The 12,959-nt window shown below is 52.2% G+C and overlaps 1 protein-coding gene across 2 annotated transcripts; it reads left to right on the top strand.

Annotated features, from left to right (window-relative positions):
* Nucleotides 1–536: 536 nt before the first annotated feature.
* On the top strand, nt 537–10,954 carry LOC116232125 (LON peptidase N-terminal domain and RING finger protein 1-like). 2 transcript variants are annotated; one of them, XM_031598241.2, is made up of 12 exons: nt 537–1,083; nt 3,253–3,371; nt 4,358–4,480; nt 4,675–4,785; nt 5,184–5,313; nt 5,771–5,861; nt 6,693–6,807; nt 7,392–7,513; nt 7,714–7,872; nt 8,516–8,678; nt 8,782–8,928; nt 9,408–10,954. In XM_031598241.2, the coding sequence occupies exons 1-12, from the start codon at nt 675–677 to the stop codon at nt 9,585–9,587; spliced, it is 1,869 nt and encodes a 622-aa protein (XP_031454101.2). In that variant the 5' UTR covers nt 537–674; the 3' UTR covers nt 9,588–10,954. The 2 variants fall into 2 exon arrangements, with proteins under 2 accessions (XP_031454101.2, XP_090007023.1); XM_090150897.1 differs by having other exon boundaries at nt 544–1,083; nt 5,190–5,313.
* Nucleotides 10,955–12,959: the final 2,005 nt, after the last annotated feature.

Consider the following 12,959-nt stretch of genomic DNA (forward strand, 5'->3'; position numbering starts at 1 on the left):
AAAAGAGCCGGTGGGGAATGTGCATCATCCTTACATAAAGCCTGATCTACTAAGCTGCTTTTGGCTGTTTTTCCCAGCACCGGCAATAGGAGAGCTGTCGTCACCTCAGCGACGGGTGGGACCGGGAAGGGGATTTTGCATCACAGAGTTTGGGTTGGTTCAGCTCTGGGTCTGCAGATCCACCTGCACAGGAGGGACGCCCCTTTCTCCCAAAGCATCCCGCAGGGGTCCACACAGTGCAGGAGATGCACTCGAGGCACCCCAACCTCCCCACATTCCAGGGGACACATTCGCAGCGGGCAGGGGGTGCTCCCCAGCACCCTGATACCCAGAATCCAACACCAGAACCCCGGTATTAGGAACGGATATAGGACCCCCTCCCCTAGGCACTAGTATCAAACACCGGCTCCCCGGTCCCCAAAGGGCGCACCGCGATGCCCCACGCCGGAGCACCCCAGGTCCCCGCACGCCGTTCCCAGCACCGCCCCCGGTGCCGCCGACTCCGTTACGAAACGCGGCCGGGGCGGGGCGGCGCGGCGGCGACGGCAGCCAATGGCGATCCCGGCGGCCCTCGGTTCGGGTGGAGGGGGGGTCGTACCGCGGAGCTCCGGCATCGCAGCGCTCCGTCGGGCGTCCCGGGGTGGAACGGGCTGAGCCTCGGTTATGCATCCCCGATGACATCTCGGCGCTCGGAGGCTGTAGCCATGAACGGAGACCCTTCCACCTCTTCCTCCCCACCCCGGGGGGGCAGCCCCATCCCGCAGCCCCCCGGGAGCGCGGAGATGCTGCGCTGCCCGTCCTGTCGCCTCCTCCTCTGGGAGCCGGTGACCGTATCGTGCGGGCACACCTTCTGTAAGTCGTGCCTCGGCGGGGCCGTGCCCTCCCGCTGCCCCGTGTGCAACCGCCGGCTGAAGCTGTTGGGCGTCGAGGCGGTGAGATGCAACGTGGTGCTTTGCAACCTGCTGGAGAAGTGCGAAGAGAGGGAGAGCCGCTCGGCCAGGCTGGCAGCACGCATCCGGAGTCGTCTTGCCCGTGGGGACCTGCAGGATGCTCTGAGGATGGCCCAGAAGGGCATTGAGATGGGTAAGGAGCATGGGGCCCGAGGGGCTGACAAGGTGATGACAGAGGAGGGGCTGTGCAGGGATGAGGATGTGCTATTGGAGCAGGTGGGTACAAGTGCAGGTCATTTTGTCCCTGCACCGTGGTAACCTCTGTGCTGGCACAGCTGGGGCTGGGCACCTGGGGAGCTCGTTAGGAGTGCTAGAAGTGTTGGAAAGGAATGGAGAGAGCAGAAACATCTGCTGGGCTTTGCTTCTGGGTCATCCCCACCCCTGCAGAAAATCATCAGCAGCAGAGGGACACGGCCTTCTCCAGGTCATAGTGGCTGCTTATCCCTAGAGTCAGGGCTTAGTGTCCCATTGCCATGTGTCCTTGGTATCAGCAGCAGCTGGAGAGGAAAGAGCTCTCATTAACAGCTGAACTGACTAAGCTGAGTTCCACACCTTCCCAACCTATTCAGTGTATCATTAGAAGAGCACCTGGGGGGGGGTGGGTGGGGAGTAGGGGTGATGGAAAGCAACTGTGACTTCTCTAGTCAGGGACAGAAACTGAGCACACCCAGTGCTCAGCAGGGCCCCCGACCTCCTTCTGCACCCAGCACTGAGGAGACATTCGCCTACAGGACTGGGATCAGGCCCAAGAGGTTGCTCTGCTTTACTGTGTATCCATAAGTGGATTTCTTGTAGAGTGACGCTGCTCCAAGTGGGGTTACACAACACGGCTGGGAAGCAGGGGGGCTGGGGAGCAGAGGCATGAAGGTCCTCTCAGAGTGAGCAGTGTTTCTATGGCACCGAGCTCTGCTCCTGCAGCACAGCATCTCCTCCTCATCACCTGCTGTGGGATGAGTGCCAGAGGTGTGGGGTGTACCCCAAAGCAAGGGGCCAGCAGGGAGCAAGCTGTGGTCTCTTTATGCAACCTCCCAAAGCACTGCATGGTCCTGTGTGCCCTTTGTTCAGAGCAAACACACGTGCATGGTGCTCTCTTACTCATTGTGTTATGGGCTGACTTTTGTCTTGCAATTAGCTGTATGAGTAGAAAGAGTGAACTATTGCAGGCTCAGTGCTTGATCTTTCTTTGCTGTGTGCTCAGTTTGCTGTTAGCTAGGGGAAGTCCAGGCTGGGACAGTGAGGAAATAGGGATCAGTGGCAGCTCCCATAGACCCGTATGTGCAGGTGCTGCTCGGGCTGTGCCAGTGAGCGGTGCTTTGGGGCTCAGTGCTGCTCGAGACAGGAGCTGTGGGCTTTGAACAGAGCCCACTGGGACACCAAGTGGCCAAAGGGAATAGAAAAACAGGAGATAGCAGGTTGACAAAGTGAACCAAATAGTGCTGTGGATGGTATAACACAGGAGGGCTCCTCAGGCACCGTGCTGCCAGCTGGCTCACGTCCCTGATGCTTGGTGATATCATACAGCAAAAATAGCTGCAGCGGCACAGAAATGCAGAGCTCACTGCCTGATTTTATGTGTCTTATTTGTGCTAAATCAGTCACTTTGTTGACAGTCTGTAAATGTTTGAATGTGCTTGCTGATGTGGAAAATAAGCCTCTGGACTTTGTACTCGTGTTTTCACCTCTGCACGTCATTAGGAGCTGCAGTATCTCATCCCCAGACGTGTGCAGCGGGCTGAACTCCGGCACAGCCAGTTCCTGAAGTGCTGCATGCTGAGGTCCTGATCACAGCACACACACATACATGCACGTAGGCTCACAAGGAGCACGTGGTACCCAGCTGCAGCCCAGCCTGTACAGCCCCACGTGCGCTTTGGGATGCTGTTTTGTGAGTGCCCTTTGGTGCTGAGATCTCATTGATGATATCATGCTGGTACAGGCCTGGATGCCCTAATTCCTTTCCTCTGTTTCAGCCTTTGCTTGCACTTGGGAACTCAGAGCCAACTGGTGGGGAGGATGGGAGCCCTCCTTGCACTCTTGGGTTTGCCCCTGTCCGGGGACAGCAGTGGTGGCTCCCAGAGGCTGCAGCATTTTGAAACAGCAGTCTCCAGCTGCTGGCTTGTTGGGTGACACGTTGCCCTGAATTCCATCATGGAGACCCTCATGGTGACAGCCTCCACGGGGAGCACGTACTGTATCCCAAAAAGATAGACAATAGCCCAGATCCCACTGTGATTGAAACTGAGCCCCGCAGCAGTGGTGCTGCAGGGGCTCTTGGCACCAGGACCCACCTTTCTCTTTGCAGCCCTGGAGGACACATCCCTGCGTCTGTGCCGGGCAGAGGTCTTGGCAGCCCTGGGTCGGTATCCAGAGGCACTGCAGGACCTGGAAGCTGTGTGCAGGGCTGAGCCCATGGAGTGCAAGGTGAGCAGAGGAGGGCAGCTGGGGGTGTGGCGGTGCTGGGGACCTCACCTCACTGCACAGCGGAGTGATGTCCCCCTTTCCTTCTTCCCCTGGGGATTTCCCCTTTGCAGGTCACAGAAGGCAGAGGGCTTTTTAGCTGCAGGGAGAGATGTGGATAATTTAACTTTCATCTATGAGGGCTGCTCCAAAAGTAATGCTTTCTATTGTATTACGTTGGCCCCGACACTCACTGACATTCATTGGTGCTTGCTGAATGTTTATGGAGCCCAACCAGTGAATGTAAGCACAGTGTGGCAGTGAGTGGTGCAATTCAGCAGTAGAAACAGTAATAGTGGTCACCTCTGCTGGTGTAGATTTATATGAGCACAGCATGCAGGCTCTTGTTCATCACTGGTGAAAATGCATAACTAGTGGTAGTGAAAATAGTGTTCTGTAGCTGACAACTTGCTCTATCAAATACTGTTATTGCACTCTTTATATCTGTTGTGCTTTCCGTGGATAAATAAATAGGAAGCATTACTTTCAGAGCAACCTACATACATCTTAATCCAGCCAATTACTGGTTGCTGAGTCCAGCATGTGGTTCACAGGCAATCCTGAGTTCTCACAGCTACTGGCTTCAGAAATAGACTGTCCAAATTCATTAATTGCTAATACGGGACACAAGCTCTCTGCAGTGTTAATGGGAGGATCTTTGCTCACATGCTCTTGGTGAGGACGTAAAGGACGCTGATGTGCAGGACCACAGCTTGGGGCTGGGGGAAGTGTTGGGATGCCCTCAGAGGCATCACACCTGGGATTTTGCCTGCTTCTTTGCACATGTTGGCAATCGCTGTGCAGCTTCAAGGCAGAAGCCCTTTACCCCTTCACAAGGTCTCTGTGGGGTGGGAGTGAATCCATCCACATCGCTGCTTGGGGCACACAAGGGACAATTTCTCAGCTGGCTGCTAGCCTGCAGTCAGCATAGGTTTTTCTGTGCTCTGCAGAGCTTCTACAGGAAAGGAAAGGTGCTCCTGGAGATGGGACGGAGAGCTGAAGCCCTGCTGGCATTGGAGCACTGCCTGATGCTCAATCCTCACTTCCAGCCTGAGCAGAGAGAGATGGAGAAGGTATGTGGGTCTGCAGAGTGGTGGGTCCCATGCACTCCCATTGCTCAGGGATGTGCCCTGATGTAAGTTTGCTGAACTCAGCCAGCACTGGAACAAGCAGCCCTGATGCTGCGGTGGCCCAGGGTGTGCTTTTGGGGTCTCTGGGTCACACACCTCCTTCCAGAACCCCACTGAGCCCTGCTTTCTCCTTGCAGGTCCTCACATGGGAAGATGCTCCTCAGTCATGTGCTGCCCACCAGGGCTCATCTGGTCCCCAGGAAGAGCAGGATGAAGGGGATCCTGCATCCTCCTCCACACAAGCTCAGGTAATAGGCTGCAATGGGGTTTGGCATCCTTTTGGGACACTCCAAATTGAGGTTTCCCAATGAGAATGGTAAAGGGCAGCTGTACAGAACCATACCCATGGGCACATGGTTGTGTAGCAGGTGGTGAGATAGCTGAGGAGGCTCCTCCTCATTTCCAGCCCTCTCCCAGGTTTGTTCTGCATTATTTTTCACAAGACTTCAGATTCCTGTTTAGAACACAGAAGTCACATAACATTCCGGAAAGAAGAAAAAAAACAACAAAACACTTAGAAAATTTCAGTTTTAATGGTGTGTTTTTTTTTCTTTTTTTGCTCAGTAAACACAACTGAGAACAACTCAGACCACTAGAAGCTATTAAGAAAAACTCACAGTCTGCTCTTTCTCCTTGCTGTGCCCAGGAACAGGAGGAGGAGCTGGAGGCTGGCGGGGGGGATGCAGTGTCTGAGCATGGCCAGGGGACACCCTTGAGGCAATGGAGAATTCCAAGGGCTGCGACACAGAAGACACAGAAGGAGAACAGGCAGGAGGGTGAGTGCCATCTTGTGCAGAACGGCAAGCATCTGAGTTTACCTAAATCATAGAATCCTTAAGGTTGGAAATACTGCTAAGATCATCTAGTCCAACTGTTGACCCATCACCACTGTGCCCTTGTCCCTAAAGCAGTGGTGATCTCCTGTGGCAGTACAGCAGAGACCTCCATCTGCTGGCTTCTTTGGGCCGCTTCACTTTCTGGTGCCTCAATTTCCCTGCAGAAGGAGGAAAAGATGCTGCCTTCCTCTGCCCCCGATGTATGAGCTGTGGCTGAACATGGATGGGTTGTTGGCTGGGTTCATGTTGCATCACTGAGTTTTTTTGTTTTCAAATTCCAAAGCACTTTGTGTAAGAGTTGATTCCTCCCACCTCAGAACAAGATCAGAAAGCAAAGCTTAATTTTCAGTATTGAAACAGGAGTTTTTTTTCTTTCCTCCACTCCTTTTGCCACCAGCTAATGAAGAGGAAACGGCAGCAATGAGTAACCTGCTGCCCCTTGAGGACCTGCTGAGCGTTTCTGACTTGGAGTGCTCCCTCTGCATCCGGTGAGTTCTCTGGCTGCTTTTTGGATGAGGAATAAGAATCATAGAACATCCTGAGTTGGAAGGGACCCATACAGATCATCGAGTCCAACTCCTGGCTCCACGCAGAACCATGCAAAAATCAGACCGTATGTAGCACCCACCTGGTTCTGCTTCTTGGTTTGTGTCTTTCTTCTCTTCTTAATATCAAATGCAGTCCCCAGTGCTGTGATGTAAGGTTTGGCAGAAGTAAGAGCTAAGAGGAAATTCACACACTGGTGGGGTCCATGGAGACCCCTGGGGATGGGGAGCTCTGACCTTGGACAGTTGCCATCTCACTCATTGTGCAAATCTAAGAGTCTCAGATCAGGCTTCTAATGAATGGAATAAATATTTACATTTAATTAACAAGAGTTGCAAGCAAAGATTGGCTAACACAGCTTTATGAAAGCAAATTGCGTAGCTGTGTGCTGCCTGGGCTTGGGAAGCACAGCGTGAAAGAGCTGTGTGAGTGGTGTCTTAGTCCTGCAACATCGCTGTAGACTCCCCTTGAAGTTGTAGGAGGGGATGTGGGAAACACCTCGATCCTGCTGGAAGCAAAATCCCTTAAGATTTACTGTGGAATCTTTTCAAGCCTCCTGCTTGAAGAAAGGGGACTTGCAGAAAGATGCAGGTATGGGGCTGGGGGTGGCTGGGAGCTGTGCCTGCAGCTCCATCCTCGCTTGCATCAGCATGCAGCGAGTGCTTTGTGGAGCTGAACCCAAGTTGGATTTTGAACTCCCAGCCCTCTGACCTTCTTCCTGGACACCACCATGCTCCTTCCCGTTCAATCCAGTGACAGAGGCTCCTTTGCAGGATGTTCTTTGAGCCGGTGACGACGCCATGTGGACACACCTTCTGCAAGGAGTGCCTGGAGCGCTGCCTGGACCACCGGCCCAACTGCCCGCTCTGCAAGCAGAGCCTGCGAGAGGTGAGGGCTGGGGTTTGGGCTGGGGCCCCCCTGCCTGGGGTGGGGACAGATAGGTGGGACAGGACTCAGTGCCCAACCCAGGGATGTCAGCTCTGCTCACGCAGGAATGACTTGACAGCTGATAATTAGGACCAGAAAATTTGTTTCCATGAGATGTCCCAGTGATTGAGTGAGATTGTAAATAGGACTGAGAATTAGAGAGATTGAGAGAGAGAAGAAAGTTAATGGTAGTTACTTTTAAAAATGGAAATGGATGGAAAGCCTGCTAGCCTGGGGATTTGACTTCATCTTTTATAAAAAGAGATTCAGATGAGCCTATTGGGGAAATCAGGTTGTCATACCCGGATGGACCACATCAGTGTCAGTGACAGGATGCTGTGTTGGATGGATCCTGGGTCTGATCTGAGTCTGGAGGTGTTGTGAGGCTGATGCAGCCCCTCTGCATGACCCCCTTCTCTCCCAGATGGACCTCATTTTTCACAGCTCTAATCTGAAATTACCCTCAGCTCCTATACGTGTGACCATGATTCAGAGCCTCAGGGATCCCCTCCTGCTCTGTCCAACCCATCTCTCATTTCTTGCAGTACCTGAAGGCGGGGAGCTACAGCCCCACACTACTGCTGCAGGACATCATGCTGGCTGCCTTCCCTGCACAGCTGGCTGAGTGCCGCGAGCTGCACCAGGCTGAGATGGCTGAGCTCTCCAAGTAAGGAACCTGCCCTGTGTGTTGGGTGTGGGAGGGGCTTCTCAGGTCGCATGTCCCATTTCTAGGACTGCACCATGATGGTCTATAGCATGACATAGTTTTCTGTGGGTTCATGGGAGCTGACCCAGAGCCTTTGTTGGTTTTCTTTTTTTTTTTTTTTGCTTGGGGGTTTCAGAGCAGTCTTCTCTTTTCTCCTTCAGCCTGACCACAAACATCCCCATCTTCGTGTGCACAATGTCCTTCCCTGGTGTTGCCTGCCCTCTGCACATCTTTGAGCCCCGCTACCGCCTGATGATCCGGCGGTGCCAAGAGACTGGCACCAGGAGGTTTGGCATGTGCATATATGAGAATGGGAAAAGGTGAGCGCCAGGGCAAGGCTGCTGCCTTCTGCCACAACTTGTTTAATCCTGTCTGCACCAATCCCAAGTTTCTAAAATTTGGAGTAGAGGGAGAACGTGGGGCAACTTCATATCCTGTGTCACCTTGAAGCAGTATCTGTTGGGAGGGTATCTCTGTGCTGCACGGTTCCTGTGTGTCCTCCATCTCCTTTAAAGTGGCTATCCTTCTCATTTTCTGCCTATTACAAGCTGCAGTAGCTGGGTTTCTTTTTGTTGTATTTTCCTTGGCCTCAGATGGGCTCAACCGTTAGGCGCCTACCCCAAGGACTCCATTAAACTCCTATACTTAGAGGACAAGTCTTCTTGGAGCTTAAGCCCTCCTGCTCAAGAGAGATGGGATAAATAACTTCTTACGGCCTTTGGTGAACTTGTTATTGGTATTGAGACCTGTGGACATCAAGGCAGTATGAGGACCTAAGCCATTTTTTGCCCCAGGCAAACCCAAGGAAGTTCTCACTGTTCCCTGCCCTCTTGCAATGAGTGCTAGCAGAGTTCATTTCTGATTTTGCACCACGTCTGTCCTTGAAGATGCTGCATGCAGGAGGAGCAGCTCCCACATGTCAGCACCCTGCTCAGGCCCCGTTTCTCTCCCTCTCTCCTCCAGCTTTGCAGATTATGGCTGCATGCTGGAGATCCGGCAGCTGGAGCTCCTGGCAGACGGCAGGTCGCTGGTGGACACCATCGGTGGGCGCCGGTTCCGGGTGCTGAGACGTGGACACAGAGATGGCTACAACACAGCTGACATTGAATACCTGGAGGACAAGAAGGTGAGGGCAGGACCAGGGTAGGAGCTCCCAGTGTGGTGGGCACCTTTGGTGGGCACCGTGCTCCTCACCCATCCTTCTCTGCTCTCCTCTTCCCTCCACCCAGGTGGCTGGGGAGGAGCTGCAGGAGCTGCAAAGCCTGCATGAAAGCACCTACCAGCTGGCACAGAGGTTTTGGGAGCACGGGGACGTTGCCTCCAGGCATCTTTTGTTGCAGCATGGACCAATGCCAGAGAAGGAAGAGGACATCCAGGTAATGTTGTGGGGGAAGAGATGCTCCGGGGAATGGATGTCCAACCTTTTGGCTTGCCTGGGCTGCATTGGGTGAAGTGGAATTGTTCTGGGATGCATATAAGCTAGCTATATAATGTAGTTTATGTGTATAACTAATGGAACTTTTCTCCCTTTTTTTAACATTTATTATTAAAACATAAAAAGGGCGACAAACTCAGAACCAGTGGGGTATTTGACCTTGTCTCTGTGAAACTAATGTATCAATCCAGGCTGGATGTGGCTCTGGGCAGCCTGGTCTAGTGGCTGGTGACCACTTTGAGGTTGTTTTCAACCCAGGCCATTCTATGATTCTATGAATGTCTGATTTGGGGGAAATGTGTGACACTGAGGGATGTGGTTTATTGGGTGATATTTAGTGGTAGGTGGACAGTTGGACTGGATGATCTTGGTTACTAAATGACTCTTCCTTATTTAGCTCTCTCCCTCTCTTCCCTCCAGGCTTCTGCTGATGGCCCGACCTGGTGCTGGTGGCTGATCTCCATCCTGCCCCTTGACCCATCCTTCCAGCTCAGGCTCTTCTCCTGCACCTCACTGCACGCCCGCCTGGCCCAGCTGCAACGCGTCCTGCTGGCCCTGCTGCAGCCCTCACCTGAGCACAGCCCCCAGGGCCTCGTCTGATCCTCCAAACTCTTTGCATGGGAGAATGCAGCCCCTTGGGTTTCTTCGTGCATTTCTTTGTGGTTTGAGTCCTACTAAAAGCAACCTTAGCGAGGTCAGTGCTGCTGCCATCCATGCTGCTCCCATGCGGTGGTTGGTGACACTGGAGTGACATGGACTTGCCATGTCACAGGAGGAGACCATGCCAGAAAAATGGGTTGTGCCTTTAGAAGCCAAAATCCCTTGCTGAAGTGCTTTGGCACTAAGGTGGACCATCCTTAGGGCAGAGGACTGAGTGCTGGGGCTCTTCTTCTCTGAAAGACAAGGTAGGACTTTGGGTAGTGGTCCTGCTGCACATGGCAGGAGGTATAAAGTCAGGGGAGATGTGGCACAGGGAGGCCCTGTTGGCTTTCTCCAGCCTCAGCAGCTGTAAGCTCAGCGTCTGGGTGAGAGTTTGACATAATTTCCAATGACCCAATTCAATGAAATGATCTGAAATCCATGATTCCATCCCCTCAGCTAGGCAGCAGGGGTCTGGGTACTCACTGCTGATGGAAGAATGAAGCTCAGCAGTGATTTCTGTGGCTTTCTGCCTCTTGAGCAGTATGATTTCACCATGTTCAGCCTTTCTTTGTGAACTTTCTGCCTCCTTAGAATAAAGGAGCTGAGGCTGGATCCTTGAATGTAGGACTTGGGACAGCTCAGGGTCTCCTGAACCAGCACACAGTGAAGTCAAAGGGAACCAGTGGCTGATGCTGTGAACCCTGTGCAGGGGAGCAAGTGCCTGGCTGCAAGTGCCTGACTGTGGCTTGTCTCCAACTAAAGGGAAAAAATTACTCCCTCTCCTGAGGGAGGGGAGGCTTTGCTCTGTGGGAGCTCCCAAGTTTTGGGATTTTCATGTCCCATTCATAATTTCAGTGGCTTTAGGTGAAATGTAGGATTAATATCCACCTACCGAGGAGAGGGATTAACATTTCTTTCAACACCTTATCCCTGCTTTTCCCATACACCCCACCTGGACGGTGGTACATGGCAGGGGGAGGAGGCGTAGTCCCTGCACATCACTGCCAGCATCCTTGTGCCCCTGGGTGCTGGTACCACGGCTCTGTGTAGGTGGTGGAGCAGCACTGGCTTTTACAAAGTGCCTTTCTTTTCTGTAGGGTGGCTTGAGCCACCCCATGACCACCATGGGTCCCTCTATGGGTCTGATCTATGTCCACAATGGGCACTGGAGCCACATCTGCATGGTGTGCTGCAGGAAGGGACTCATGCAAACTCCTTCAGTTCGCTTAGAGTGCCTTTGGGATTGTGTTAGTGTCCTCTCTTTTAATTATGTGTTCTTTATCGTCGTTGAAATAAAGACGTTTTGTTGGTGGTGTTTGTTTCTGAGTTGCTCCTTTATTGAAGTTGGTCATCCCAGGTGGTAATGGGGACAGCTGGGGGCTTGGGGAGAGGTGGTGCAGTGGTGGAGGCAAATTAGAGGGACACGGTGAACAGGGGATAGATGGTGGCAAGGGGGAAAAAAGGGCGAGGGTCTGAGATAGGGGATAACAGCGTCAGCACCTGGTACGGTACCGGTAGCGCGCGGCGCCATGTGCCGTTCCATGCCTGCAGTACCGCGCTGCTCCACCAGGGGGCGCATGGAAGCTGAGCGCGGCCGGGCGGACGGGAAGAGGCGCCGTGCTGCCCGAGGTCACCCAGCTCTGCAAAGCTGACCCTCTTCCCACCCGACCCATCCTGCACCCCTTAGCTGATGGGACGTATCCTGTACCAGAGGTATTCACCCCTTAAAACTCTCAGGCAGCGTTAGCACCGGACCTTCTGCCTCTCAGCCTCATCCCATCTTCCCCCTCCCGGAAAAGCTCTCTTTCCCCTTCAGTCTTCAACTCCTAACGTCAATGACAATTTCCCTAACAGAGTGGGCAAGCAATTAGGTAAAGAGGCAAGTAATTAATACAGCAGGTGTCAGGCTGCGCCTCGTCTTTCTTTAACAAATGGCGTATTTCCAAACTAATTAGACTGAGATAGCAGAAAATCAACGTGAGATTGTTAGAGCTAAGATCTTCTCTAGTGAGGCTGTGTTTGCACTGAAATGGGAGCGTGTTATACCTAAAGGTTAATGAAGAAAGGGGGAAAAGCAGCACCGATTTTTTTTTTTTCATGCTATAGCAACGACACTTTGGAGCAATGGCAGATGGATCACATCGTTCCTGCTTTTCAGTGCTCAGTGGGACAGTGCCAGCATGCAGAGAAAGGAAGCCTATATGGGGCCATATATATATGTATATATATATATACAGTGTCATAATGCTGAGACCCAAGGCTCCAGCCACAGCCCCTGTCTCCCCATTCCCCCTACAGCAATGCACTCTCCCTGCTCTCTCCTTCCCTGTTGATTTATGGCTTCACAAAAGCCATCTCAGTTGAAGCAAAATATTTACGGCGCTGATTAAACACCAAGGTAATGGGAAACTTGTTAAAAGTGTGGAACTTATATAAATACAGCACTATTAAAATAAAATGTGACTTTTAGAGAGAACAGCTCTCTCAGCTGTGCTGTGTTTGCCTTAATTGTTTCCCTCCATTAATTACAGTCTGAGAAGGAGACTTGTGCAAATTGAAATAAATTAATCGAATTTGTTTAGTTTTGTGTGGCTGGCTTATGGGGATTGCAATTAAGTGAGCACATTCGGGGTATTAAATTACATTTCCTAGATGCCTTCTTCCCTTTTCAAGTACTGAGAGTGTGAAAAAGAAGGAGTCTTCAGCAATTAGAAGGTAAGTGAGCATTGTGAGCAATGGTTATTACAGCTCTGTGCCTCAAGAATTTCACTCCTTGCAGGTGTTTACCCCTGAGTAAATGCAGCCTGGCTCTGTGCAGTGACAAAGGAGAGTTGGTGGGGCTGATGAGCAGGATGGGGTGGGGTGATCTGTGCTGCAGCGTGCAGTGGGATCAGGTGTGTGTTCCTATAGAGCTTGCTTACATCCTTGCTGGCTCCCACCTCCTAACTCCACTGTTCGACACAAGGAAAGGGGCTCCCAGATATACCAAGGTTCTGACACAGGCAGTGAAACAGAAGAGAAATGTGGGCATCGTGGGGAAGGAAATCACAGGATCACATAGTTAGAAGGGTTGGAAGGGACCTCTGGAGATCATCTTAATCAACCCCCTATTAAAGCAGCTTCCTGAAAGTATGTTGGGTATGTGGATGCTCAACCCCTATAAGACACCAGAGAATCTACACTACAATCTTATTCCAGCTTCACTGGCACTATTCATAGCCCCTCCTGCTCCAGCCTTGCCCCAGACTAACCAGAGAGGTGTGGGCTGCCTGGGAGCTTTCTTCCAGACCTACTTTTCCCTGGAGAAACACAGCCAAATTTGGGCAGCAC

Source organism: Phasianus colchicus, chromosome 15 (assembly GCF_987193195.1).
Source record: "Phasianus colchicus chromosome 15, bPhaCol1.hap1.1, whole genome shotgun sequence".
Taxonomy (NCBI): Eukaryota; Metazoa; Chordata; class Aves; order Galliformes; family Phasianidae; genus Phasianus; species Phasianus colchicus.

What these genes read in the sequence shown, in the direction of transcription:
- LOC116232125 (XM_031598241.2), top strand. Translation starts at nt 675, where the DNA reads ATGACATCTCGGCGCTCGGAGGCTGTAGCCATGAACGGAGACCCTTCC. An exon ending in GAAGGAGAACAGGCAGGAGG is followed by an intron (nt 5,314 to 5,770) that starts GTGAGTGCCATC and finishes TTTTGCCACCAG; the next exon opens with CTAATGAAGAGGAAACGGCA. An exon ending in AGAAGGAAGAGGACATCCAG is followed by an intron (nt 8,929 to 9,407) that starts GTAATGTTGTGG and finishes TCTTCCCTCCAG; the next exon opens with GCTTCTGCTGATGGCCCGAC.